The sequence below is a fragment of the Podarcis raffonei genome, chromosome 8 (genome assembly GCF_027172205.1).
Source record: "Podarcis raffonei isolate rPodRaf1 chromosome 8, rPodRaf1.pri, whole genome shotgun sequence".
Taxonomy (NCBI): domain Eukaryota; kingdom Metazoa; phylum Chordata; class Lepidosauria; order Squamata; family Lacertidae; genus Podarcis; species Podarcis raffonei.
Genome location: NC_070609.1, coordinates 11151485 through 11179350, shown reverse-complemented (window position 1 = coordinate 11179350; position 27866 = coordinate 11151485). Strand labels below are relative to the sequence as shown.

Sequence of the window (27866 nt, the reverse complement as noted above, 5' to 3'; positions counted from 1 at the left end):
GTTGCCAATGACACCCTTCACCCCAAAATATCACCCAGCCTGCTCTTCTGCAAAAATCAGCAGGTAAAGCTTATATGACCAATTTTAAAAAGCCAGAAACCTGTCTGAGAAAGGCTTATGATATACAGTGGTACCTCGGGTTACAGACTCCGCTAACCCATAAATAGTACCTCAGGTTAAGAACTTTGCTTCAGGATGAGAACAGAAATCGTGTGGCGGCAGCAGGAGGCCCCATTAGCTAAAGTGGTACCTCAGGTTAAGAACAGTTTCAGGTTAAGAACGGACCTCCAGAACGAGTTAAGTTCTTAACCTGAGGTACCACTATACCCCACTGTAGGCTCACAGGCAACACTTCCCACTGCCATTATTTCTACAGAAATCATGCCTGGATGGAGAGGCTGGGTGATTGCCCATCTCTCTCTTCCCCACAGGTGATGCCTTTTGGGCCTTCTTCTGGCTCTGAATGTGCATTTCTCTCTCTCTCCCCACACCAATAGGGTGCGATTGTGGCTGTAACAGGCGATGGCGTGAATGACTCCCCCGCCCTGAAGAAGGCCGACATCGGGGTGGCCATGGGCATTGCCGGTTCCGACGTCTCCAAACAGGCTGCCGACATGATCCTCTTAGATGACAACTTTGCCTCTATTGTCACTGGAGTCGAAGAGGGTAAGCTCTGAGGATTGCCGGACGCAGTGAAGAAGGGGACTGGATTCATAATCAGCGAGCGCTAAGGGTGTGAGCAGAACCTGCTTATATAGGCACAGCTTCCGTCTTGCTTCTGGGGTGGGGGAGCCTCTAAAATGGCAGGGCTGTAAGCAGCTGAGCTTTACTCACAGTAGAGCTGCTGGAATTCATGGAATTCAAGCTAGTCATGCCCATTCATTTCAACAGGTCTTCTCTGAGTAGAACTAGCATTAGCAGGATCCTATAAACAGGATTTTCATTACCTCAGCCAGGGGCAATGGCCCCCCAGGGGGTGTTGGACTATATAGGAAGCTTGACTATCTAGTTCAGTATTGTCTACACGGATTGGCAGCAACACTCTGGAATTTCAGCCAGCCAGTAATTCCAACAACAGTTGTTGTTTATTGTTAGAATTTATATACTGCCCTGTACCTGCAGATCTCATCCAGAAGGGACTGTATCTGTTATCCCTGATCTAAGCCATCCCCAATAAATGCCTGTGCAACTTTCATTTAAAATCTCCAGGAGGCAACTAGGGCAAATTTATTATTTAAACTGATTCAATATTCTGCGTGCATTACGTCCCTCTTGGTACCTAAAGGCAACGCCTCTTAAACCGTTCTTAGTGGATTGGCTGAGGAATTGTTCCTTATTCTGCCTCTTCATTTTAAGATCCGTCTAAAGCAGAGCTTTCCTAACTGCGTGTCGCGGCACATCAGTGTGTCAGCTGCAATGTGTAGGTGTGTTGCGCAAATGCTCCCCATGCCCCTCCTGGGGCCGGAAAGGGGTTAGTTTAACCTTCCGGCTTGCTAGTAAAACTGAATTACCGTGTCGCGAAACGATGCATGTCTAAAAAGTCTGTCAGCAATGTGAAAGGTTTGGAAAGCACTGTTCCCAGAGGGCAGCAGCAGCAATTGAGTTGTGGGTGAGAGAGGGGAAGGCGGGTGCAGAGATCTGGCTTGCTCTGACTTTTGGGAATCCCGTTCCCCTTGCCCCCCAGCTGTGCCCCCTGTCTCTCCCCCTTACGCCCATGTGTCTCCCTCTGGCCAGGACGCCTGATCTTTGACAACCTGAAGAAATCCATTGCCTACACCTTGACCAGCAACATCCCTGAGATCACCCCTTTCCTGCTGTTCATCATGGCCAACATCCCTCTGCCTCTGGGTACCATCACCATCCTCTGCATTGACTTGGGCACTGACATGGTGAGTCTCATCCCCTCACCCACAGAAACGCTTTTCTTCCAACTCAATCCAACCTGAGGGTCATCTAAGCCAGGGCTTGTCAACCTGGTCCTTACCACCCACTAGTGGGCATTTCAGGATTCTAGGTTCTTAGGGGGTTCTACGGCACAAGCTGAATCCTCCTTCCATCGAGCGCTGGTGGGCGGTAAGGAAATTTTACCATCAAGAAAGATGCATTAGTGGGCGGTAGATATAAAAGGTTGACTACCGCTTGCAATGCAGGAATCTCAACACGCTGGTCTCCCATCCAATTTGAAATCATACCAAACCCTGCTTAGCTTTGCAGATGTGCTAACAGTTTTACTGCTGCACTATCAGGAGGGCATTGATCCAGTACCCAGATATTCCCAAATTCCCATTACTGCTGCTTCTTTGCAACCCATCTTCTGATTGGACTCAGGCTTTGTGGAGGAGCCCTGGTTCACTTCTGTGTCAAAAGCCCAACTAAAGCCTGACATAAAACAACCGTGAACTGCATGGTAGAAGTTAATCAACTGTGCTACTGTGTGTGAGGAAAGGTAATATCTCTGAGTGCTCCTACCTGAAAGCAATACCTGCACACGGAAAACTAGTCAGGGAGAAGTTGAGATTCTAAACACTTGTCTAGAAATAGTCTCCTTTATAACTAGATTTCTGCATGCAGGGATTCCATCCCCCAACTGAAACTAGCTTTGAACCTGGAAAAGATTTTATCTTTCAGTGAATCCTGGGAGCTGTAGTTCTTATCAGAGTGCAGAGCATTCTGTCATTTCATTGCAGAACTACAGTCCCCAGGTTCCTTTGAGGCGAAGAAACCATGATGCTCAAACTGATTGATGTATCTAGGGAAGGCCTTCCTTAAAGCACTTTGTCTGCATGTTACTTTTTACAGTCTGAACATGGAGGCGGAGGCTCAAATCTCCATGTTGCCAATTTGACAAAATGGCTGCCTCTGAACACCAGACTCATTCTGAGCAAAAGTACAGAGAAAAGTCATTCTGGAACTTCCCACGGTTCTGTCGCTGAATGCTATATCCCCAATGAGATGCTTGAACAGTTCTCATCATCCCTAACCATTGACCATTTTAGCCAGGGCTGATCTGTTAGCACAGGTTCCCCACCCACTCACCTACACCCCAAAACTTCAGCCCCCAGCCCTGCGATCCTGCAATCCTGCCGACCCTCTCAATTCTTCCTCCAGGTGCCAGCCATCTCCTTGGCTTACGAAGCAGCTGAGAGTGACATCATGAAGCGACAGCCACGAAACCCCAGGACTGACAAGCTGGTGAATGAGAGGCTGATCAGCATGGCCTACGGGCAAATTGGTGAGTAAACGGGGGACAGCCATTGAGCAGGGCTGAGCACCCCCAAGTTCAGAAGGGAGTTGAGTGGGGATGAATCGGGCAGGTGTTGAAAATCAGGCCAACATGCAGGTGCTTGGCTGCTGGTCCCAGTGGCGTAAGTGGGACCTGGGAATGCAAGCAACTTTGTCCAGTGGTATGTTTTTATTAAGTTTCACATGCAACACACAGTACACAAGTAATACGTTTATTTATGTATCATCAGTTCAACTATCCTCTCTACAGAGATTCTTGGGTTGTGGGTGGAGTCATATGTTGTTCTTGTATTTACATGAAAACCAATAAAAATTATTTGCACATTTAAAAAAAGGAATGCAAATAAGCTTTCGTCCCAAGGCAAGTCCTCTGTGGCAGAGACAGAAATATTTCTCAGAGTAGTGAGAATAGGACTTACTCCCAAGTAACTGTGCACAGGGTTGCAGCTTTATATAGAAAGCTGCCTTCTATTTTTTTTTAAATAATTTTTTTATTAATTTTTCAACACATATTAAAAGACAATACAAAACAATACATAAACAAACAAACATATAAACACGTATAATTTCTTAACCTTCTTTTCCTTAAGCCTTCTTTCAGCGACTTCCCCATACCTCCTTTTTCTGCTTCCCTGTTTTAAATCTTTCCAGCAACCCCTGATTTTAACTACTTATAACACTTCCTTTAAATCCTTTTTCTCATGTCCAGTTGTTTATCGCTGCAATTCTATTTTGCATTACTCAAAACATTTTAACACTCATTAATTTTACAACAGTTCTTAAGATAAACTTTAAATTTCTTCCAATCTTCTTCCACCGTCTCTTTCCCTTGGTCGCGGATTCTGCCGGTCATCTCAGCCAGTCCCATGTAGTCAATCACCTTCGTCTGCCATTCTTCCAGTGTGGGTAGTTCTTGTGTCTTCCAGTACTTTGCTAAAAGTACTCTTGCTGCTGTTGTCGCATACATAAAAAACGTCCTATCTTTCTTTGACACCAATTGGCCTACCATGCCCAGGAGGAAGGCTTCTGGTTTCTTCACAAAAGTGCATTTAAGCACCTTTTTCATTTCATTATAAATCCTTTCCCAGAAAGCCTTAATCTTTGGGCACGTCCACCAAAGGTGATAAAAAGTACCTTCAGTTTCATTACATTTCCAACATTTGTTATTGGGCAAATGATAAATTTTTGCAAGCTTGACTGGATAAGGTAGCTTCCTAGGTTTCTATGATAGTTGGAGGACCGTACAACATGTAAATCTGGTTTATTCATCTTCCTTTTATTATTACATGTACCCCTCACCTTTCCTTCAAGGAGCTCAAGGTAGCATATAGGCCCATTTTGCTCCCCACAACAACCCTGTGAGGTAAGCACAGCTGAGAAGGAGTTACGGACCTAGTGAGCTTCATGGCTGAGTTGGAATCTGAAGCCAGTGGTCTCCCAGGTCCTTACCACACTTACATAAATGCCTCTTGCAATTCTGGTCAGCAGTTCACTACTCAAAGTGGATATTTAATTCCGGGTCGGATTCCAGATGACATGCTTGTGTTGCCAAAATTGTTAGGTCTGCGAATAGCTGCTCATCTGGTCTCCTGTGGTGAGTGAGGAGCAAACTGTGGCCAAGCAGACAGGGAAGCTTTGTAGCTGCTGTGGGTCTTGTGGGAAGGCAATTGTGTTGCGCATGCGGGCTAATGACCTGTGGCTTTATCCACAGGGCAAACGTGTAGGCTTAGACATGAGACTAAGGAGGATTAGAAGCGTTAAGGTGGCTGAAATGGGAACCATGTGATTGGAGGGCATGGACCAGCCAAGGCTGGTATACTAGAGCAAGGGGGGCTTTGCCCCCCCCCCAGCTTAGCCTGCCCTCAGGAAGCCCCCACCCTTCCTTATTACTTATTGCCACTCCAAGGGGTAGCGCTGTCTGACAGTTTGCTCCTCTTCAATCTCAGTGCTGCCCCTTGCAGAACCCAGCAGGGAGGAGGGTGGGGGAAAAGCCCGCCCCAACAATTAGTTGGCTCCGCCTGTCATTGGTTCTTGACTCCGCCTATCCAGGGCTCTGGCTCCACCCACTGTGGGTCTCCCTGCTTTCTGCCAACTCTTCACTTCTTTTTTGCAGGAATGATTCAGGCGCTGGGCGGTTTCTTCTCCTACTTTGTGATCTTGGCCGAGAACGGGTTCCTTCCATCTATTCTCGTCGGCATCCGCCTCAACTGGGATGACCGGACATGCAACGATCTGGAAGATTCCTACGGGCAACAATGGGTAAGAAGAGGGAGCCCATTTTGCTTGCACATGCGTGAGCGAGGCCGGGCATTTAGTGGAATTGCAGCAAATGAATGTTTCTGGCAGTGGGCAGATGCCAGAAATTCAACTGAGTGCCAATGTGTTAAGTGAAGTTGAATGGGGTCCAATATATAAAAGGGAGTGGGGTGGGGTGGAGAATGATCAACATTGGTCTGGTGCAGGAAAATATGTTTTGTGACTCAAAACATTCGTCATAACTGGTCAGTGGCTGTGAGGAGGAGGAGGAGCTGCCGCTCAGGGCCTGATTTTTGGCTCTGCCTGGCAAACAAGCAGGTGGTAGGAATGACGAGGCAATGTGGGGCCCACAATGAGGGTCTTCTTGTTCCAAGGTCCCCGCAAAGCCTGTTGCCACTGCAACACCCCTGGGATGCCCTAGGCCATTTCCTCTTTCTCAAACACTGTTCCATTTCTGTGAAATGGGAAGAAATGAGAGCCAGTGTGGTGTAGTGGTTAAGAGTGGTAGACTCGTAATCTGGTGAACCGGGTTCGCGTCTCCACTCCTCCACATGCAGCTGCTGGGTGACCTTGGGCCAGTCACACTTCTCTGAAGTCTCTCAGCCCCACTCACCTCACTGAGTGTTCGTTGTGGGGGAGGAAGGGAAAGGAGAATGTGAGCCGCTTTGAGACTCCTTCGGGTAGTGATAAAGTGGGATATCAAATCCAAACTCCTCCTCCTACACGACAGAGTTTCTTGAGCAGTTGAAGATGAAAATGATGCCAAGCCCTTTAAACAATTCTTTAAACTGGGCTCAGACAGAGCAATCTTCAAATACCGTGCTCTGTCAAACAGGACTTATGGTAGTGCTGCAGAGCAGGTCTGAGGAATCCATGGCCCTCTAGTCTCCAACTCCCAGCAGCCCCAGCCAGCATGACCAATGCTCAGGGATGATGGGGGTTGGAATCTACCAGCACCTGCCAGGCCACAGGTTCCCTTCCCACCTGTCAATCACCCGATGGCACAGTGGTGTCAGGTGACTGTTCTCCTTTGCCTGTGTGGTTTGAAACCAACCCACACAGGAAAAGGAGCAGCGCTTTGCAGTTGCTGACGATCAGCTCACCAGTGGTGCCTTTGTAAATGGTGACGCCCCTGGTGGGCATTGCAATCATTGCCGCAGTGCCTGCAACCCTCACTTTCAGCCAAGGTGCATTGTTTACCTGTCACACACCTAAATTTCCTAAATTTCAACAAGGCTGAGCGGGGATTGGTTTGGAGAGGCAGAGAGGGTGGCGGATGAGAATGGCGGCGTTGCATGTTTCTGGTTTCCCCATGTTGCCCTATTGATTGCACCCCGTCTGCCCCTAGACCTATGAGCAGCGCAAAGTGGTGGAGTTCACCTGCCACACAGCCTTCTTCGTCAGCATCGTGGTGGTGCAGTGGGCTGACTTGATCATCTGCAAAACCAGAAGGAATTCAGTCTTCCAGCAGGGCATGAGGTAAGGCTGCTTGATTTTCCATTTGTTCAAGGAATCCGTAACTCTGTTTTGGAACCAGAAAAATAGGGGGGGGGTTGTGGAAGAGAGACCGGTAAGCATTTCGAAATTTAGTGCATGATAGAGGGAAGAGTCTCAAATCCGCAGCTGAAAAATGAAGGCTTTGCTTGTTATGCATTTGTGATTCAAAGGCTGTGACTCCTGGGCAGGAACCCTGGCATACAAGGATCGAGGAATCCCTAGAGATTCCAACCCCCTTTGGTGGCTATAGGCAGCCCCACACATTATGTGGCAGCAAACTGGAACATGCCACAAAGAGTGACTTTGTTAGGAAGGTGCAGCCAAACTTGGCTCTGTGGTGATGACTGTACCTGCGTGGCAAGTGTATTTTCTAATATGAGTTCATCTCCTGCATTTGTTATATTTTCAAATATATAGATATATTTTAAAAATACCATGTTGAAGGACCTCTGTGCTGGTCATTGTCAAGCTACCACAGTCAAACCTTGGATGTTGAACGGCTTAGTTGCCAAGCGTTTCGGCTCCTGAACGTCAAAAACCCGGAAGTGTTTTTGGAAGCCAAATTTCCGACGTGGTTTCGGTGGCTTCCGGTTGGCTGCAGGAAGCTTCCTGCAGCCAATCAGAAGCCGCATCTTGGTTTTCGAAGGTTCCGGGAGTCAAACGGACTCCCAGAACGGATTAAGTTCGACCACCAAGTTACGACTGTGTGTCTGTTCCAGGACACAGTGAGCACTGCCCTCTGTACGGTTGGCCCTGCCATTGTGGGCCTTACAGCTTCATCCGTTATAAAAGCAGGAGGGTTACCACAGCGTGAGTCAGGATCTCACAGCTCTCTGGATGCTGCTGGATTGCAACACCCATAATCCCTGGGCTGGTGGGGACCCAACATCATCTGGGAGCCCACAGGATGTGAAGGGACCCTACGAGAAGATGGAGTTGGTAGAGCATGAGACTTTTGATCTCAGTTTTGTGGGTTCGAGTCCCAGGTTGAACAACAGATTCCTGCATTGCAGGGGGTTGGACTAGATGACCCTCGGGGTCCCTTCCAGCTACAATTCTACGATTGGTTATTAGTGCATGACTCCTACACATTTAAGGATACAAGTTTTCCCTTCACACTGGATGCTTTTGCCATTTCTGGGTTTTGAAACATTGTATTTATTTATTTATTTAAATAAATTCCTCCAGGAAGAGCCCAGGAGAGCAAACATATCCCTAATCATTGTGGGGGCTTTTGGCTAGATGACCCTCAGGCTTCCTTACAAGCTGGTTTTTGTTTGTTTTTTAAATAAAATTTCTGAAAACACTTTAAAACTTTCTAAAAACATGGATCTCAGGGTTGCCAGGAACAGTGTTTTTTAGTCATCTAGGTAAGCAGGATTGTTTTTAAATTTCTCCTGAGAGACAATAATGAGAGAACCAAAAGGTACCTCACAAGGGAAGGCACTCCACAAAATTGGGGCTGCCACTGGAAAGGCCCTGACGTGGGCCAACGCCAGCTGGACAGCCCCCAGGGGGTGGCACTCACCTGCCAATCACAGCAGAGAAATGGCTTAGTTTCCAAAAACGGAGGTTCCAATGGAACCTCAGGGAGTTCTCCTTAAGCAAATGGGGGCGACAGGTGACTTATAACAAGAGTATTCCTCTCTTTCACTTTCTCTCTCTTTCCCCCTTCAGAAACAAGATCCTTATTTTTGGTCTCTTTGAGGAGACTGCCTTGGCCGCCTTCCTGTCCTACTGCCCCGGCATGGATGTGGCGCTGAGAATGTACCCCCTGAAGTGAGTACAGATGTGTGGCTCAGTGGCAGAGCATCTTCCTTGGCATGTAGAATGTCCCAGGTTCAATCCCTGCCTTAGGCCATGTTCACACCATACATTTTTAGAACTACGATACTGTGTTAGACAGGCACAGCTTCCCCCCCAAAGAATTCTGGGAGCTGTAGTCCGTTAAGGGTGCTGAGAGATTGCCAGGAGACCCCTATTTCCCACACAGAGCTACAATTCCACAGAGTTCCCCGTGAAGGAGGATTGATTGTTAAACCACTTGGAGAATTGGAGAGCCAGTGTGGTGTAATGGTTAAGAGCGGTGGACTCGTAATCTGGGGAACCGGGTTCGCGTCTCCGCTCCTCCACATGCAGCTGCTGGGTGACCTTGGGCTACTCACACTTCTCTGAAGTCTCTCAGCCCCACTCACCTCACAGAGTGTTTGTTGTGGGGGAGGAAGGGAAAGGAGAATGTGAGCCGCTTTCAGACTCCTTCGGGTAGTGATAAAGCGGGATATCAAATCCAAACTCCTCTTCTTCTTCTTCTTCTCTCTGAGTACCCTTGGAGCAAACCTCAGCTCCCATAATCCTTTGGGGGATGCCATGACTATTTAAAGCAGTATCATAGTGCTTTAAATGTATGGTGCGGACGTGGGTTTCAGACAAGAGGAAGGAGTCTTTCCATCTCTGGCACAAGGACTTTTCATTTGGGGGAGGCTTGATCACACCCAGGATTTCTGTTTCAGTCTTGGGAATCCTTGTGTGGGGGCACATGGGCACACACACACGGGCACACACAGATGCACACTCACACCCAACCATCGTCTCCTCGGCTCTTGTGCTGATCTTTCCTTCTCTCCTCAGGCCCAGCTGGTGGTTCTGCGCCTTCCCTTACAGCTTCCTCATTTTTGTGTATGATGAAATCCGTAAACTTATACTGCGCCGTAACCCAGGAGGTGAGTGGGGCCGGGAGAGTCGGGAGTTCTCTGAGGAGCGTGAGGAATATTTCAGGAGATGATGTTGAAGCGGGAAGCTCCCCTTCCCTGGGGCTGGGCCCACTGTTAGCCTCACCCAGAATAGACCCACTGAAATGAACGGCCATTACTAACTTCGATCCATTCATTTCCATGGGCCTGCTTTTGTGCAGAACTGAGTTGAGTTTGAAATAAGGGTTGTAGGCACCCTATTTTTATTTTAATAATATATTTATTTATAGACTTCACAACTTCATATAAACAAGACAGAGGTCCCCCCTCAAGGCGCTTACAATCTAAACTCAGCTTTCTCCCTTGCTGTCCTTTTTCATGCAGATGTCAAGGCAATAAACAACTATTTTACTTTTAAAAGGCAACTGTAGGCGGCCCTGTTTAGGGACGTTTTTAACGTCTGACGCTGCATTGTTTTTAATATTCGGTTGCAAGCTGCCCAGAGTGGTTGGGGAAACCCAGCCAGATAGGCGGGGTATAAATAATAATAATAATAATTACAATTATAATTATAATTATTATTATTACTATGCCCCCCAGTTCCCACATCTCCCCTATATCAATATTTTAGATTGTAAACCAGGCTTCCTCAACCTTGGCCTAAACTCCCATGATCCCTAGCTAGCAGGACCAGTGGTCAGGGATGATGGGAATTGTAGTCTCAAAACACCTGGAGGGCCGAGGTTGAGGAAGCCTGTAAACTATTTGGGACAGGGACTTCCTCAGTAAACACCATACCTATTGATAGAATAGCAACAACGATGAATAATACAGGTTGTACCCAATAATGGCATTGCACCATCAGGAACCTCTCATGTGGCACACTTAAATTTTCCTCTGATCCATCTCCTGCCTTAATTCTTCACTGATCCATCTCCTGGCCAGTTCTGGAGATTCCCCGGACTTTATTAGAAAGAGCCTTTCAGAGGGTGCAGGGAGTTGCTGTGGCTTGGGGCAGGGAATGTGCAAAAATAGGGTGCCTTGCCTTGGAGCTTGAGAAGGGGAGCTTTGCGGGAGTCTAACACTAAGCTACCATTGAATGCGACTAATTATCCCAGTAATAAGGATTATCATCATCTTCTGGGTGAGGGGCAAAAGGGAGAGCGGGTGGGTGGGAGACCTGTGGATGGAGCCAGGGTTGGGGACAACGACAGGAGAACTGTGCCTGCCACTGCTGCCTGCTCATGTTGGTTTTTTATTTTGTTTTGCAGGATGGGTGGAGAAAGAAACCTACTACTGAGTCTCCTCCCTTGTCCGTGGCTGGTTGTCTCCCCTTAAGGGCGAGTGCTCTCCCCTCCAAAATTCTGCCTATCCTCCCCGCCTAATTATGAGAGAGAGAGAAAGAGCCTGATGCCAGGATCATAAGTTCGGACACAGAAACAACAAAACCACCTTCCCCGCCTTCATTTCCCCAGACCCCGGTGGCTGAGATAGGAACGCCATCCTGTCTCATCCTGCACCCATGTCCCAAGATGGAGGGGTGCGGTGGGGGAGGGGAAACCGCCACCCCCCACACACCTCGACCTCTGCTCTCTGCCATATTCTTCCTTTAGTTTTTCGGAGCAGCCTGTGGGGGGGGGAGGGGGCATGGGTGCAAGACAGAGAGAGAAACGGGGTCATTGGGGCAATATTTATTTACCTCGGCGAAACCCATCTTCACCCACCAACCGTTGCCCCTGCATCAAATTTCCCCTTCCATAGCTGGGAATGAACCCGGGGACCAGCAGTACCCCCAAAAAACAACATGCCTCGGATTACGTGAGCCAAACGGGACAGGGTTTCGGGTGGGAGGGCGCGGGGTTTACTGTTATCTGGTTAGCAGTAGTAAAGCTTTTGACCCCCCCAGGTTTGGGGAGGGAAACTCCTTTTGCTCCCCTACCCTTGTCATTTTCCATTTTCTCCCTCTCCCCTGCTCCTGTGGGGGATCTGTGTGTGTGTGTGTGTGTGTCTGTACATTTGTGTGTGTGTGTGCGTATGCACGAGAGGGAAGCAGAGGTCAGCCATGGGTGACCCTCAACTGCCCATCTACGCTTCCTTGGCCTCCCTCCTATCAACTTTTTTTGGGTTGCGTGTGGCGAGTGTTGCAGCACAAAGGCGAACAACAACAACAAACCCTTCAAGAACAAAACGCGCCAGGGTTTCTCGTCCCCTTTCCTCCTGGCTCCCGCACCCCTCCCCTCTCGACTCGGACTCCCGCTAGATGTGTAAATGAAACCCAGGTGTCCGGAGTCCCTCTCCTCTGCATGTACAGATTTGCTCTCATAGGACCAAGACAGCCGCTTTCTCCTGCCCCCTCCTCTGTGTGTGTGTGTATGCGGGGGCCAGGATGTTACCCTTCTGTCCCAAGGTAACCCATCGGGAGGAAGTGGGGACCCTCCTGGCAATCCTTCCCACTGGTGCTGAACACCACCCTCTCCTCTTGGGCAGCCATTTTCCCATTTCCTTGGCCCACGACCCAGTACAGAGACCTCAGCCATAGCTCCCCTCCCCAGGAAAAATTGTGCCCTTCCTCATCTACCCTGAGGTGGGAGGAGAGGGACCTCTCTGGCTTCTGACTGGGTGAGGCGACTTCACCTCTGTGTGTCCCCACCCTCAATAAACTTTTATTTTCTTTGTGTTTTGGGTGGGGAGGGGATTGGGGACACGAAGCGCCCGTGTTGGGGGGAAGATGTAGTCTGTCCTGTCCCATCTCCCCTTCCCGTTTTGGGATTGTGTTGTCGTGTGAACCAACAAAAACAAGGAGGAAAAAACAAACCGATTTAACAAATAAAAACCAGAAGTGGAATATTTAATATATGAGATATAGCCGTCTCATTACATATATATATATATCTCTGTGTGTGTCTGTGTTTCTGTTAGGAGAAATGGTGCGCAATGAATAGCCCGCCTACCCATTACGCAGAATGAAGTGTTGAGACCAAGGTGTTGAAATTATGGGCTGTACCAATTCAGAGTGGAGGTGGAAACTGCGCTTGTTGTGTATTATTGCCCCTCTTACTAAGTACATGAACACGCTGAAGAGCAGCGGCTCTCAAACTTTATTTGCCTCTGGGCCACACTTTCAGAATAAAAATGTGCTCATGCCACAATGAATGGTGACTCTGGATCAGAACTAGGGTTGTCTTCCGTATCGCTTGATGCTCCCGCTCTCATTTTGAAAAGGTATCTATCCGTATAATGCAAAAAATAATATTTGGATACCATACCACTGCACTGCAATGTTTAAATGTTTCTTTGTCTACCTGCCACCCTCTCCTACCAAACCAGTGTGGCAGAACCACTGCTGCAGAGAAAGTTTTAGAGTAGCTCCATCCTCGCTCTGCTAGCTATTGCATTTTTTATTTTTTTGTACTCACAAAGAACAGCCCCCCTTCCCTCTGAAGCGATGCAGCCCAGAACTTTTCTACACTTGATGCTTCGTAATGTGTCAGTCAATGAGCTCTGAGAAGAAAACCCAAGAGAAAGGAAAGGGAAATGTGGTTTATAGATGGTCTCAGCCGAAGCTTTTATAGGGTTGCTTATTAAGACGTCAGGCATTCAAGATCTTGCACGGTACATGGAGCAAAACGATCCATGCACCACTGTTATGTGCATCTGACCCGCTGTGGCTTTGCTGATGGGGAGACAGCTACTCTTGCTTAGCAAATTAGGGTGGGGAGGAGCACACAGCTGGGCATCATGCTTAATTTAAATGTTGCCTACTTCTGAGAAGCAGCTGCAAAGGTGCGAGACGGAATTTAGACTCTAGCTAAGGGTGGATTTGTTGTTCTGCGTTTGGCCACAGGAGGGAGACAAGCAGCCTCTCCCAGCACTGCAGCAAACAGTTAAGTGAGGATGGCTGGTTGCAGGTGGCATTGCGGTGGGTTGGGGTTGGGTGGATAATAATAAAGAGAGCGAGCCTTGGCCTGGGATGCCCTCCGCTGCTCTTCCTCTCTTCCCCAAGTTCCCTTCTGAGGCTTCAGCTCTGTCCTGACCTCCTCCCCACTGTCTGGCACTGTCCTCTAACTCGAAAGATGCCTCTTGACGCAGCTAATTTAATCGGATTGCTTTTTCCATCTGGCTCCCATGGGGTGGGGAGTGGGGAGAGAGGAGGAGGTCATTGCCACGGCAACAGAAGGATGGAGAGAGAGAGAGAGAGAGAGCAGGGTATTGCCATGGTGACAAAGCAGGCTGAAGTTGCTGACGAAGGAAAGGTGGTGGCGAGGCACTCGGGAGACCCAGGTGCTTGGCTGGGCGGTGGCCCGTTTTCACAGAATTCGTAGAGATTTAGAGCCGGAAGGGACCTTGAGGGTCATCAAGGACAACACCCTGCAGTGCAGGAATCTTGCACCAAACATGGGGCTCGAACCCACGACCTGGAAATCAAGTATCTCATGCTCTTTACCAACTGAGCTATAATTCCTTCCTCTCTTCTAAAAGTTCTGCAGAGCATCGGAGAGGGCTTTTAGATGCTACTCTGCCACTGCCCCCTGGTTTATGGCTGCCAAATCTTTTAGCTGTCCTCTGCTCCTGTGCCTTTAACACCAGCAAATAGATAGATAGATAGATAGATAGATAGATAGATAGATAGATAGATACCAAGCCATGGTGGTGAGAGGCAGCACTCTTTTGCTTAATCATCTTGGCACACAATGGCAGTCATTAAATGCAGCGGAGCCTCATCATCTAGAGTATATATATATATATTTGGGGGTGAATCTGCCATTCGTGTTTCTTCAATCTAGCATCTTCAGGTGTGACCTGAAAACTACCTAGGCGAGCTGCCCTAATTTATTAAGTCTGCTACCTCCTCTGAAAATCCATTTTAAGGCTGATGTCTGTTTGAGGCTTCAGCAAGAAAGCCACTTTTAATCTCAGCAAACGCGACTTGGAAAACAGCAGGGTATTTTGGGCTGCGTTGCATTTAGGGCAGGGAAGCAACTGTCATCCACGCAGTCCCATTTCTCAAAATAAAGACTTCGCAATCAACGTGTTTTGGGGTGACAACCTCTGGCAGCAAACACATGGCAATGTTGTGGGATGCAGTGAACAGGAACCGTCCTGCTGCATCAGTCCAAAGGTCCACTCAATTCACCCTCCTGCTTCCAGCTAGATCAGGGGTCAGCAATATTTTTCAGCTGCAGGCTGGTCCACCGTCCCTCAGACCATGTGGTGGGCCAGACTATATTTGGGGGGGTGTGTGTGAATGAATTCCTATGCCCCACAAATAACCCAGAGACGCATTTTAAATAAAAGCACACATTCTACTCATGTAAAAACACGCTGATTCCCGGACCGTCCGCAGGCCAGATTGAGAAAGTGATTGGGCTGCATCCGGCCCATGGGCCTTAGGTTGCCTAACCCTGAGCTACATGGTCCTAGGAACCCCAAAATGCAAGGTGCGATAGCAAGAGTCCTTCCTGTTGCATGGCTGTAGCAACTGGTATTCAGTGGCTTCAGTTTCTATTTCAGTACCATGGCTAACAGGCAGGTGGCAAGGGAGTCAAGCAACAAAGTGTTGCAGCACTGAGTGTTCCTGCTCAAGGTCAAGTCACTCTATTCCAGCCAGGATGCTCAATGTTATGGAAAGCTGATGTTACCATTAGCATGTATGAATGCAGACTCCCCCTAATCTGTTAACTACTCCATTCCCCTTTAAAAGTCATTGGAAGTGATGGCCATCGCCACATCTTGTGGCAGTGAGTTCCGAAGTTATGCGGAAGCAGATTGTGTTTTCGTCCATCCTGAATTTACTGCCACTCGACTTCAGTAAGAGACCTGAAGTTCCAGTGGGACGTGAGAATCGGATAATTAGAAAGGACCTTAAAAGGCATCGAGTCCAACCCAGCAAAGAGGGAGATGATATGCTGTTACAACATGTAGCCTTGCCTTGAAAATGTCTAATGAAATAGTAGTCACCACCACCTTCCAAGTCAGTCTGATCAGACTAGATTCAGTCTAGTACTGAAACAGAAACTGGAGAGCATGTACCACTGGCTAAGGTGAAATCCCCTTGCAATTTAAACTCGTTGCTCTGGGGCAGCTTTGGGCAACCTGCTGCCCTCCAGATTTTGCTGGGCTATGACTCCCACCTGAGTTGGAAGCTATAGTCCATCAACACGTGGAGGGCACCAGGTTGCCCAAGGCTGCTCTGGAGCAACAGAAAGTAAATTTGCTCCCTTGTCTCTGTGACCTAGAGAGACGCCCCCACCCCACCCCTGGGACCAGCTCCAATGCGAAATTCGGGAGAAGCCGGGCTGAAATGAACAGAATTAGCAGTCCATCTTAACCTGGAATTTATTAAGTGCTCCCAGAATATGAATCACTTGTAAATAGCATAGTATTAAGAGCCCTCGCAATTTCCAAATGGATGAATAATTGCTGGGGGGGGGGGGAGGGAGGAGTTAAAATTGCACAGAACCTGTAACATTAAGAAAGGGTGTTGCCATTCCATTAGTCATTGGGGGATAAAATACATAGAGAGACTTGTAAAACTTTGCAATAATGTTGCATACTGTGCTATCAGGCGCTAGGGGGCAAAAAAGGACAGGGCACCTCACATGCATTTTAAATTATCTTTGGCCACGTCAGGGCCACAATCAAACCAAATGAATTATTCTGACTGATCTGCCAGACCAAAGCACTCAAAAATGTGGAGAATCTGGATGATTCATGGTGCCACGTGTACGGAATTAGGTTCTGGAGTGTGGTTTTTTTTGCCCTGACTGTAGACTCTGGGGTTTTGATTTTTTTAATTTTTTATTTTGGTGGTTAATCCACTGTCAGCTCCGAGCAGCAACGACAAGAGGCCTCTCTGCTCCCATTTCCGACGGCCCGCTGACGGCCAGCCTCAAAGCAAGCAGGCGACCTTGAGAAAACGAAGGAGCTGTCGTGTATCAACACACACTGTGTGTCCCTGTGACCTCTTGGGCAGAGCAGAGCAGGCCCTTGGAGGACATTCCAATTAACACTTCTGCTTCTTTAATGTTACCGGCAGAAGATAAAAGGAGGCTGAACTAAAAGCTGTTCTGGAAGGCCTCCAAGCCCGGCTACTGGGTGAAGTGTAATGGGAGTTAAATAATCTCACGAAGGCGGAGAGTGCTGGACACGGCCTTATCACGTGCCCGAGATGGGGAAATCCAAGGGCGAGGTCATTGGGAATTCAGGGCAGGGGGGGTTTCTAAGGAATGGGGAGACGAGGGGTGGGAGGCAACCCGCACCCCCAAAAAGTAGGGAGAGCATCAAGGGTTTCTAAGATCTGGAGAGAGCCTCAAAGCCAGTCTCTTGGGGAAGGAAGGAAGGACATGGCACATGGCAATGGAATGAAATAGCAGTGGTATTTACACAGGACAGGGTAACAGCGATATAGGGGGCGAAGGGCTGCCCCAGGCCATTCACACAGGCTCCATCTGCAGCTCATCGGTTTCGGTAGATTCCAATTCATGGAAGGCGGCATGTGAACCAATAACTACCAACGTGGCACCTGCAGGGGGCGACAGACCGGACAGGGAGAAAGCAAAAAGGTTAGGTTAGTTCTCTTTCCACAGTGCTGGGACTCTGACATGCTCTCTTTGTGCGCTGCAGCTCCTAAGGGCACCTTGGGCTTGTGGGGAGGGAGAGAAAGGAGCCAAAGTAGAAAGGGAGTCACAACAGAGTGGGATGGAAGACCTGGATTCCCCACCTGGAAGTATTATTACTATTATTATTATTGGTTTGTACCCCACATATCTGACTGGGTTGCCACAGCCACTCTGGGCAGCTTCCAACAGAATGCAAAAATACAATGAAACTACATAACACCACCCACCCATTATGCCAGCACTATTCTCATTAATACAGTTTCCTTTTCAAACATTATTCACATAGTAGGCTTAACTCAAATAAGCCTTTTTCCTGTGCAAATGGCACTGAAAATGGCAAGGGTGGCACAGGAACGGCATGAGATGCTGTCGGAAAATAGAAATAGTTTGCAGAAGCAGATTTTCTGCAAGGTGGGAATAGTTTTGTTTTTTGCAAGAACTGACAGGCAGAATGTGGTATGCCAACTTACAGTACTCTATTCCCTTCATATATTATTATTATTATTATTATTATTATTATTATTATTATTATTATTATTAATTGCTCTGATGGTTTAGGTGAGCCCACATCCCACAGAACTACACTTCCTGACCAGGAAAGTTAACAGGGGCAGATCCCAGCGTTTAATTTTTTTTACTGTCCTCTTGCCTGGCGAACATAAGGTGAATTAGTTTTACACCTTATTAATTAGGTATACACCTCTTACTCAAGAGAAAACCACACAGCTCCTGCTCCTTTTTCATCCTCATCCCATGATCTGCTCCACAAAGCAAAAAAAAAAGGGGGGGTCAGGGTCACGTGCCAGGGCCCCTGAACTAGTGGAAGGCCACAAATAATGTTGCAGCAAGTGAAGCTGAACTGTGCAAGGCTGCGGACTAAATTTGAGCAGGGCTGGGAGGGGCAGCAGTAAGCAGAAGCCCATGAATATGATCAAAATGCAGACCTTGCAAAATACCGTATGTGTCAGCTGAGAAGCGTGAGAAGCAGACGGCCAGTAATCAAGGCTTCGTGTATTCTGCAACTTGTAGGTGCAGGTAATGCACACACCCGGCATCCTGAGAATCTCAGGTTGCACTTCTTAAAAACAAGTTTCCAGTAAGGACTATCACATCTAAGAAGTCAAACAGGGTGCTGAACAGGCGTTAGTGCCCTGAACTAGTGCCTTGCTGCAGCTAGACTGGTTGGTGGCTAGGAGCGACCGCCAAGACCACATAACACCGGTCCTGAAAGACTACATTGGCTCCCAGTACGTTTCCGAGCACAATTCAAAGTGTTGGTGCTGACCTTTAAGGCCCTAAACGGCCTCGGCCCAGTATACCTGAAGGAGTGTCCCCATCGTTCTACCCAGACACTGAGGTCCAGTGCCGAGGGCCTTCTGGCGGTTCCCTCGCTGCGAGAAGTGAATCTACAGGGAACCAAGCAGAGGGCCTTCTCGGTAGTGGCACCTGCCCTGTGGAACGTCCTCCCACCAGATGTCAAGGAAATAAACAACTATCTGACTTTTAGAAGACATCTGTTTTAATGTATTTTTTATCTTTTGCTGGAAGCTGCCCAGAGTGCTGGGGAAAACCCAGCCAGATGGGCGGGGTATAAATAAATAAATTGTTGTTGTTGTTATTTTCTGAAGGCAGCCCTGTTTAGGGAAGTTTTTAATGTTTGAGGTTTTATTGTGCTTTTAATTCTGTTGGGAGCCGCCCAGAGCAGCTTGGGGAAACCCAGCCAAATGGGCGGGGTATAAATAATAAATTATTACTATTATTATTATTATGCACAGCAACTCCTGACTAGCAAAAGCAGAATAAATTATGCAAACTAAGAGGCTATTATGTAGTGAACCACATCTGCCTAAGTTGTGCACATCACAGAATTTAGCTCTTCTTCCTGCAGGATTTATGCATTTTGAAGAGAGTACGGGATGCACTGTGGCACATGCAGTCATGAGCAGTGCAGGAAGGTAAGCTCTCCTCCCGAGTAACTCCACAGGAACACTTTACAGCTTGCTGTTTGTGCAAGCTGTGGACTGTCTCCCAGATTTCCAGGAAACAAGAGAAGACACCCCCCCCTTCTATTTTATTAAGAAATGGAAGGTGGTTTGTGTCTCACAGCTGGAATGTGGCTCTTCACTTACCCAGCACCCAGAAGACAGCAGAGCCGGCTCCCGCCAGCCAGAAGAACGGGAAGGAAACGCCCCCAGCCAGGCCGTATTGGTGGGCTGTGCTGAGCTCCCGCCCTGAAGAAAAAGAGGTTGGGTGAGAATACAGGGGGCAGGAATACGAGGCTCACGCTCTAACTCTCAGGGCCTTTCAGGACAAAGCTGGAAGCCCCGGTTGCCTGTGTAAATGGACCACTGGCCCAATAGCAGAGATTTGCCTGATTTCTGCAAATGAACACAAGACGCCTAGCGCTCTATGGTCTACTCTAGCTATAAACTACAGGCTTGAAGCCTAGCAAGAAAAGGGCATTCGCCAGTGATCTGCATCATCCTTGTTGATGCACCGCCACCTGGTGGCTACTCTGGGAGCTGCAACCTTCAAGGATGCTTCAAGGCATGAGCTTCAAGGAGTGTCGCCCACGAAAGTGGCTGGGGTGTCCGAACCACATGGCCAAGAACTGCCCCCTCCCTCTTCATGACATGAGCACAGCAGCACTCCTCCTGCTTGAGATTTCCAGCAACCGGTAAAGATCCCTGGAAGATCGCCTTTTCCCAATAGACCTACCCGAGTCCTATGCTGGGATAGCTCAGTCGGTAGAGACTTAATCTCGGGGTTGTGGGTGATTCCTGTATTGCAGGGGGGTTGGATTGGATGACCCTCGTGGTCCCTTCCAACTCTACAATTCCATGAGTCTAACCTGGGAGATCCTTTTTAGAGGCCCTGCTCCAGGTACACCTGCTAAATGAAGTGAAACGGGTGGCGACCAGAGACAGGGCCTTGCAGTGGTGGCCCGTCAGCTGTGGGGATGTCTTCCTTATGGTTATTTTGGCACCAGGTGAAGATACTTTCATTTCCCAGCCTTTTCAGAAATCTGTGTTTTTAGCATTCTGAAACACTACTTTTATTCTGTCCTGTGCTGCAGGGTTTTTACCGTATTTTTTGTTCTATAAGACTCACTTTTTCCCTCCTAAAAAGTAAGGGGAAATGTGTGTGCGTCTTATGGAGTGAATGCAGGCTGCACAGCTATCACAGAAGCCAGAACAGCAAGAGGGATCGCTGCTTTCACTGTGCAGCGATCCCTCTTGCTGTTCTGGCTTCTGAGATTCAGAATATTTTTTTTCTTGTTTTCCTCCTCCAAAAACTAGGTGCGTCTTGTGGTCTGGTGTGTCTTATAGAGCGAAAAATATGGTGCTTTATTTTACAATATTATGGTGTGACTGTATGTCATCGTTTTATGCCGTAAGCCACCCGAAAAACAAGGTTAGTGTGTGGCTTTAGAGAAATATAGAAGAAAATGGGCAGTGTTATGGCTTCAGTGATCGTGGTGGTTATGTAATCAGCATGCAATCTATCGCACTGGTGTGAATTTTGCCTATCACACACAGCTTGTCAATGCCAGCCTCCCTCTACGTACCAAAGACAACAAGTTGTGACTGCTGGGTCTTCAGGTAGATGATGTAACAGGCTCCAAAGAAGACAGCAAGGGCAATCAGGAGGAGTGGAGACGTGATGCTGCCAGGGCGGAGAGAGAAGGCCAGGGGGTTAGAAGCGTCAAGAAAGATCACGGATCATCAATCCAACCCTCTCCCCAAATCACAGTAATAATCATAAAAGGGTTCCCGGCTTTGGGACATTATACAGTATTACTCAGTGACCCTTAAGCAGCAAAAATCTGCATAAGAGCTAAAGCCAACCTGCTTGCAGATCCTCCCTGTTATTTGTCTGCTTCTGAGAGCTACTGTTTCATATCGCAGGTGGCAGAACTGAATGTCTAAATGCTCCCTTGAAAAGTGAAATAAACGTTCTCAACTGAATGCTCTCCCCTCCAAAAAAAAAACCAAAAAAAAAAACAAGGAAAATGCTAACCTGAAACCTCCTGTCTGACATGCTAACTTTGACTATTTGTCTATCTCTATTTGTATGTCATCAACATACAATTTACTGCTTCAGGGCAAATATGCAACTTCTTCGCTTCTCTCTCCATTCTTTCTTCCAATGACACCTCAGTATCATCACAAACAACCAAAAAATTACTCTGTCAGAAGGGATATTTCCACATCTTGTGCCTAAAGCAGCCTTCCCCTGAGACCAGCTTCTGTGGCTTATCCCACCTGTGGGACAAAAGGCTGCTCAGTGCATGCGCAGTGGCGCCCTCAAAGTTAAGAGGGTTCCTTCCCACGCCCTCAAAACCCCACTCACAGGCAATAGACGATGAGTCCCAGAAAGACAAAGACGTAGTTGCTCTGAAAATATTCCACGTTGCGCACCAGCCGCTTGCAGAGCTCCCCAAAGTTCCGAGGCTTCCCAAAGCGCCGCTGGTCAATGAAGTTGGCCCAGGGCCGGATGGTGGCCCGGCGCTGATCCAGCCACTCCTTGGCGGGTCCTTGGGGCAGGAGAGCTGGGATGTTGATCCTGGGGAAGAAGGGAAGGGGAGGCCAGGAGAATAGGGAGTGAGAAGAGGGGCAAGTCACAAGAGCCACATAATAATAATACCCTCCCAGCAAATGTCAAGGCAATAAGCAACTATTTTACTTTTAAAAGACAACTGAAGGCAGCCCTGTTAAGGGAAGTTTTTAATGTTTGATGCTGTATTGTTTTTAATATTTTGTTGGAAGCCGCCCAGAGTCGGCAGGGTATTTATTAATTCTTATTCTTATTCTTATTTATTGCTTATACCCCGCCCATTTGGCTGGGTTTCCCCAGCCACTCTGGGCGGCTTCCAACAAAATACTAAAATACAATAGTCTGTTAATCATTAAAAGCTTCTCTAAACAGGGCTGCCTTCAGATGTCTTCTAAAAGTCTGGTAGTTGTTTATTTCCATGACATCTGGTGGGAGGGCGTTCCACAGGGCGGGTGCCACTACCGAGAAGGCCCTCTGCCTGGTTCCCTGTAACTTGGCTTCTCGCAGTGAGGGAACCGCCAGAAGGCCCTTGGCACTGGACCTCAGAATGATGGGGGTAGAGACGCTCCTTCAGGTATACTGGACCAAGGCTATTTAGGACTTTAAAGGTCAGCACCAACACTTTGAATTGTGCTCTGAAACGTACTGGGAGCCAATGTAGGTCTTTCAAAGGTAGCCCCACGTAGAGCGCATTGCAGTAGCCCAAGTAAGAGATAACGAGAGCATGCACCACTCTGGCGAGACAGAGCATGCACCACTCTGGCGAGACAGACTATCTCAACCCACATGCCCCCCCCAAAAAAAAACTCCAAAAGAAGAGGCCCAGGACTGAGCCAGCAGCCTTCTTTGCTGGAGCAGGGATGGGAGAACCTGCTCTCAAGACAAGGGCTACATTCCTTTGGAGCCAACTTTCCAAGGAGCCAGATGCAGGCAGTGGGTGTGTCCAAAGGGTGCGTAGCTGCAGCTCGCAATGTTTCAGTGACATATCATTATATCACCCAGCCCTAATGGGGAGGCCACCACACACCCTCATGAACACATGACCCTTACGTACAGCAGAAAATACAAACACAGCCTCCTCTTTGCCACCGCTCAGCTGTTTCCAATTCGGTGGGCAGTAGGAGAGATGGGGAACATGAGGAAGACTTATCTCTCCGTCCCGCTCAGCTGAGCAGCAGTCACAACAAACTCACTGGGAAACCGCCACTTCTCCAATGCTTGCCCTGCTCGGCCTACCTCCTGCTTCAGCCATTTCAGAAGGTGCTGCTGCCATGGTCCTCTTTGGACCACCCCAAGGAGAGGCAAGGCCCAGGAGAGTCTGCATGGCCTGTCCAAATGACTGGGCAGGGTTTGGGCTCTGGGCCACCAGTTCCTCACCCCAATCTTAAAACTATAATGCTCCATCCCATTTAAGGGGCTCCCCAGCACCTCCCAGCTCCTTACTTTGTGCCCAACACGGTCCCTGCTGTCTCCATGTCAGTGGCAGGGTTGAAGAGATGCTCGGGTCCTGTTTTGCTTGCCATTGTGCTTCGGTCAATAACAGAGAAGGCAGCGCTACAGAGAGATGGGAGAAGAGGGAGAGAGAGTCAGGCGTAACACTCAGAAGTTGGTGGCGGAGACAGGTGTGGAGATCGGAGTGCTGTCCAGAGAAAGCTAGGAAAGAAGTCCATTGTTGGTTTAGGATGTAGAATCTAAGGGGCACTTCACACATTATAAACAGGCAAAATAAAATATAATGATGCTCCTTTGGCTCCTCAAGTGTGGAGACTGATCTTAGGGACATGTTACATGTGTATGTTAAGAAGATCGGCAATTTCACATATGATTTGTTTAAGAATCACATATGAGCATAGGAAGAGCCATCTGGTTCAGGCCAATGGCCCATCTAGTCCAGCATCCTGTTCTCACAGTGGCCAACCAAATGTCTGTGGGAAACCTGAAAAGCAGGACCTGAGAACCCGCTGCTCCTGTGCCTTCCGGCAACTGTTACTCAAAAACATTAAGCCTTCAGAAGCTAGCTTTAAACAAATATTTGCTGCCAGAGTGGCAAAGAGTTGACAGTGCAGATGGCCTCTGAGACGATCTCATCCACAATGCCTTGCTCAGAAGAAGGGCACTTTCCTGAAAGTGAGGGGTGGGTGTTTTGGAGAGCCTTCTTTGTGGGCAATGTACTCCAGCGAAAGTATAGAAATGAGGCACAGCAACCTGGACAAAAATACATCTGCTGTTTTGCTACATTCATCTGAACATGGCAGGGTTGCTTGTATTCAAAAGCAAAAAAACCACCCACAAACTTTTATGCAGAGCTAACCCAAATTCTAAAACAAGAGGAATTCTGAGTCATGGATAAAATCATGGAAGTTAACAATATTGCAGGATTTCTTCTCAATTTCTTTAACTTATTCAGCTTCTAGTAGCTGGGGGATGGGAAAAGAGAATCTATGCAGTGTGTGGAAGTTCTTCCCAGTGACTCCTGGAAATCTTAAAATCAGTAGCCCCTCTGATTTCAGTAATCTGATTAAACAGTGCATGAAGAACATTTATAAAGCCAAAAATAAAAGAAAGATGATATTCTGAGCCTGTGAGGAATTGTGGGATACAGACATCATTCCTAATTGGTTATTTCGCTTGCATGTAGCCCCTCTGAATCCTGCTCCCCAGTACAAGGAGCATCAGCCACCGGAATTTTTACAAATCATAGCTGCCCCTTGTACTTTGTTTTCGGCTGGTAACCCAACAATTATCTAGGCACCAAGGTGATGGTTTCAGACATCTTGTTTGCCTTTTTTTGCACCCTTCGTCCTCCCACGTAAATTCCAAATAAAACCACTCAGCAGCAGAATCCGACCAGTTTTACTTTTCGGGAGGCAAATTTGCAGTTCTTACTTAGCCAGCAAGTGCCTTATAAAATCCACCCACAGCTCTGTAAACAAATATATCCTGTACAGAGGAGCCAGCTAGCACAAAAAAAGTGCCAGGCAGATCCAGAATAGTAGACTGGTTGGATTAGAAGAGTCACAACAGGAGGGTGATATATTACTGACAACATAATTAAATAACTAATTGGTTAATTATGCTTTTAATGTACACTGTGTTTAGGGAAGTTTTTAACGTTTGATGTTTTATCATGTTTTTAATATTCTGTTTGGGCAGTTCTCCTGCACAGGGTGCAGAGCCAAGAGAATGCCTAATAATAACAACACCTATATTTATACGGGTAAACATATGGGTAAATAAGAAATATTGGGAAGGTGGAGCGTCAAATTTTGTCCTTGCTCAGGGTGCCATATTACAGAAATCTGCCTCCTTATTAGCCAAGATGCAAGGTTTAAGGACAGAAGAGAGGAGCAGTGTCCAGTTTGGTTTACTACCGGCTTAGGGTGGTCACCTAATCCCCTGAGCACAGCTTGATGAGGAGGCCTTGCCTCGCTAAAGCCCTGATAGCGCAGGGTGTGTCTCACACATTTTAGCAGCTTTTGGCTCACTTGCAAGCGGGCAGGGGAGCTACAGGCTCAGTAAAAAAATCTGCTTAAAGCCCCCTTCCAGGCGCCTCCGCCTGAGAGCGGCCCAGAGGATGCTCTGAGACCAAGACTCCCCCTGCATCCAGGGTTGCCCCTGGCAACAGCGGAACCCCCCGCTCACTCACCTGCCTCCTTTGGAATCTGGTCCAGCTCCTCGCCGGAAGCGGAGTGTGGCTGCGTGGCAGGGGGAGGAACGCGCGTTTGCGTTAGCAGGCGGCGGGGAGCATGCTGGGAAATGTAGTCTTCACGTGCTTGCAGCTCCCTCAGCGAGTGAGGGCGAAGGAGAGTGCGGAAGCGCCACCTTCCCCGCATGGGCGTAACAAAGCAGCCTTTGCCGCACGCTCGGCCCCCCCTATTCTTGGACTGCAACTCCCATCAGCCCTAGCCAGAATGGCTGCATACTAAGGCTGATGGGAGTTGTAGTCCAAAATCTCTAAGTGGGACACGGGGGTGGCAAAGGCTGCAATAGAGCATCTGTTAAGTGTGCGTGGCTGGTTCCTGTTTTCTGGCTGGCGCACCTCTCACCTTTTTCTCATTTGCTAGGGAAGCTGTAGGCCTTCTGATAGATTCCTGCATTGCAAGGGGTTGGGCTCGACGGCCATCAGGATCCCTTCCAACTCTACAATTCTGTGGTATTGCTGGACTACAACCCCCAGCCTGGCCACACAGAGACACACACAGAAATATCTAGAGGGTGAGGGTAATAGTGGCTTTCTTGTTTATGCTGTTAACGGAAAAATCCGAGGGCTCCCTTGGACAAAAACAAAGACACCAACCAGGATAACTTGGAGCAAAACAGCAGCCTGTAGGCTTGGCCTTTATTGAACTGTTGCAACAGGGTGCTCCCCTCACTTGCAGGAGAGAGGAAGGACCTAGAAAAATGGTGTGCAAGGTATTATAAAGACTTCTGAAATTGCCACCCTGTAGATCAAGACCACCCCCAGAAACATCATACCTACATCACAGAAAGGAGGGGTTGAGGGAGGGGTGGTGGTGGTAACCTGAGTGTCCTGTCACCTGGCTGGTTCCACCTTTCCCCCTCCCCATGAGTACTTTCCAGGTAACAGAGGGGAGTTTGCAGTTTCCTGCCCCCAGAGGGAAGAGCTGATCATTGTCCTTTGTTCCAGTCCGTGCTGAATCCACTCCCATATGCAAGTTTTTTGTGATCTTGATGGTCTTCTGTCTAGGACCATCAGGGTTGGCATAGCAACTGGGCAGGGCTCCTGTGTATGTGCTGGTATGCTGAAGGGATTATGGCTGCCCTGTATCAAACCTTCCCCATTTTGTAGTCCTTCCTTCATGGAGTAAAATAAAAGTGGAACAGTGGAAATCAGATGTATGGTTGATTTTCTATGAATTTATAACAGACGTGTAGCGTATGTAGTGTGTGTGTGTGTGAAGTTTGCACAAACTGAATGATTGGGGGGGGGGTTTCCTGCGACAGTGCAGTCAACCGGATCTATAAGAATACTGTAGTATCTGATATGTTTGTGCTTTCTGCAGTATAAGTATTTCATTTTGTCCTTATTTGTATTAATTTTTTTAAAAAATATATTTATAATTTTCATTTATAACAATAATAATTTACAACAATTATTTAACCAAGTTTTAACATTTTCAGTTTTGACTCCCTTCCCCCTCTTTCTGTGGTTCCTTACATTTATTTTCGTCCTTTCCTGTATACTCAGATTGCCTTAACTTACTCTTTTAATCATCTATTCTCATATATATATATGATTTTTATGTTTTAACTGCCCTGTGATCTTCAGATGAAGGACGGTATACAAATTCAACAACAACAACAGCAGCAGCAGCAACATATATATATTTATATATATATATCTAGATATCTAGATATATCTATATATTGCAGGTTTTTACAATAATCCTGCCAATGTCTTGATCTGTTTACAGTTTGTTTGTAAATACTCAATAGACCACTTCCATTCCTTTCTAAAAAGTTTATTATATTGATTTCTTATTCTTCTGGTAACTTTCACCATTTCTGCATACTCCATTAGTTTCTGTATCCAGTCTTCTTTCTTCGTGACCTCTTCATCCTTCCACTTTGGGGCAAATAACATTCTTGCAACTGTAGTCGCACACATGTATTTGTATTAATTGTTGGTGGACCGAGGATAAAGGACTAGATTTTTTTCTTGCTTATCTGACCAATCCTTTGTTTTTAATGGGGTAGTTAATCTTCCCTCAGCTTTGCAAACCTTATCTGTTTATCTGTTATTTTATTTATAGAATATTGTAAACACCTTTTAGGGCACCCTGACCTCACATTACGGCTGTAAGACACATGAAAATACAGTGGCGATAAACAAAGAGGTTCTGCTCTTATGCATGTTACCTCGGCCCAGCTGAATGCTGATGGACTTACTTCCAAGTATACGAACATAGGATTACGCTGTCTCAGAAGGTAATATGGGATGGTTCAGTTGGGCCTGTTAATTTATAACATTAAGTTCCTTTGT

The 27866-nt window shown here is 47.5% G+C and overlaps 2 protein-coding genes across 4 annotated transcripts in view; one reads left to right on the top strand and one right to left on the bottom strand.

Moving 5' to 3' along the window:
* Nucleotides 1-12538, top strand: part of ATP1A3 (ATPase Na+/K+ transporting subunit alpha 3) — a 34120-nt gene extending 21582 nt beyond the window's left edge. The window contains exons 16-23 of the mRNA XM_053397887.1: nt 498-666; nt 1735-1889; nt 3109-3232; nt 5357-5502; nt 6848-6978; nt 8674-8775; nt 9625-9716; nt 10958-12538. Of these exons, the coding sequence (XP_053253862.1) occupies nt 498-666; nt 1735-1889; nt 3109-3232; nt 5357-5502; nt 6848-6978; nt 8674-8775; nt 9625-9716; nt 10958-10986 (948 nt within the window). The 3' untranslated portion in view covers nt 10987-12538. The remainder of the gene's footprint in view (nt 1-497; nt 667-1734; nt 1890-3108; nt 3233-5356; nt 5503-6847; nt 6979-8673; nt 8776-9624; nt 9717-10957) is intronic.
* Nucleotides 12539-16344: 3806 nt separating this feature from the next.
* Nucleotides 16345-25632, bottom strand: RABAC1 (Rab acceptor 1). Of its 3 annotated transcripts, none has more exons than XM_053397883.1 (6): nt 25509-25632; nt 23306-23416; nt 21659-21871; nt 20874-20971; nt 19435-19536; nt 16345-17208 (listed from the first exon to the last, which is right to left on the bottom strand). In XM_053397883.1, the coding sequence occupies exons 2-6, from the start codon at nt 23383-23385 to the stop codon at nt 17120-17122; spliced, it is 582 nt and encodes a 193-aa protein (XP_053253858.1). In that variant the 5' UTR covers nt 23386-23416; nt 25509-25632; the 3' UTR covers nt 16345-17119. The 3 variants fall into 3 exon arrangements, with proteins under 3 accessions (XP_053253858.1, XP_053253859.1, XP_053253860.1); XM_053397884.1 differs by lacking the exon at nt 25509-25632 and adding an exon at nt 25234-25433; XM_053397885.1 differs by lacking the exon at nt 25509-25632 and adding an exon at nt 25156-25180.
* Nucleotides 25633-27866: the final 2234 nt, after the last annotated feature.

Coding starts and splice junctions, on each gene's coding strand:
- RABAC1 (XM_053397883.1), bottom strand. CDS start 23,385: ATGGCAAGCAAAACAGGACCCGAGCATCTCTTCAACCCTGCCACTGAC. Junction 20,972..21,658: donor GGACTCATCGTCTATTGCCT/GTGAGTGGGGTT, acceptor CCGCCCTGGCAG/CATCACGTCTCCACTCCTCC. Junction 17,209..19,434: donor TGCTGTCTTCTGGGTGCTGG/GTAAGTGAAGAG, acceptor CGCCCCCTGCAG/GTGCCACGTTGGTAGTTATT.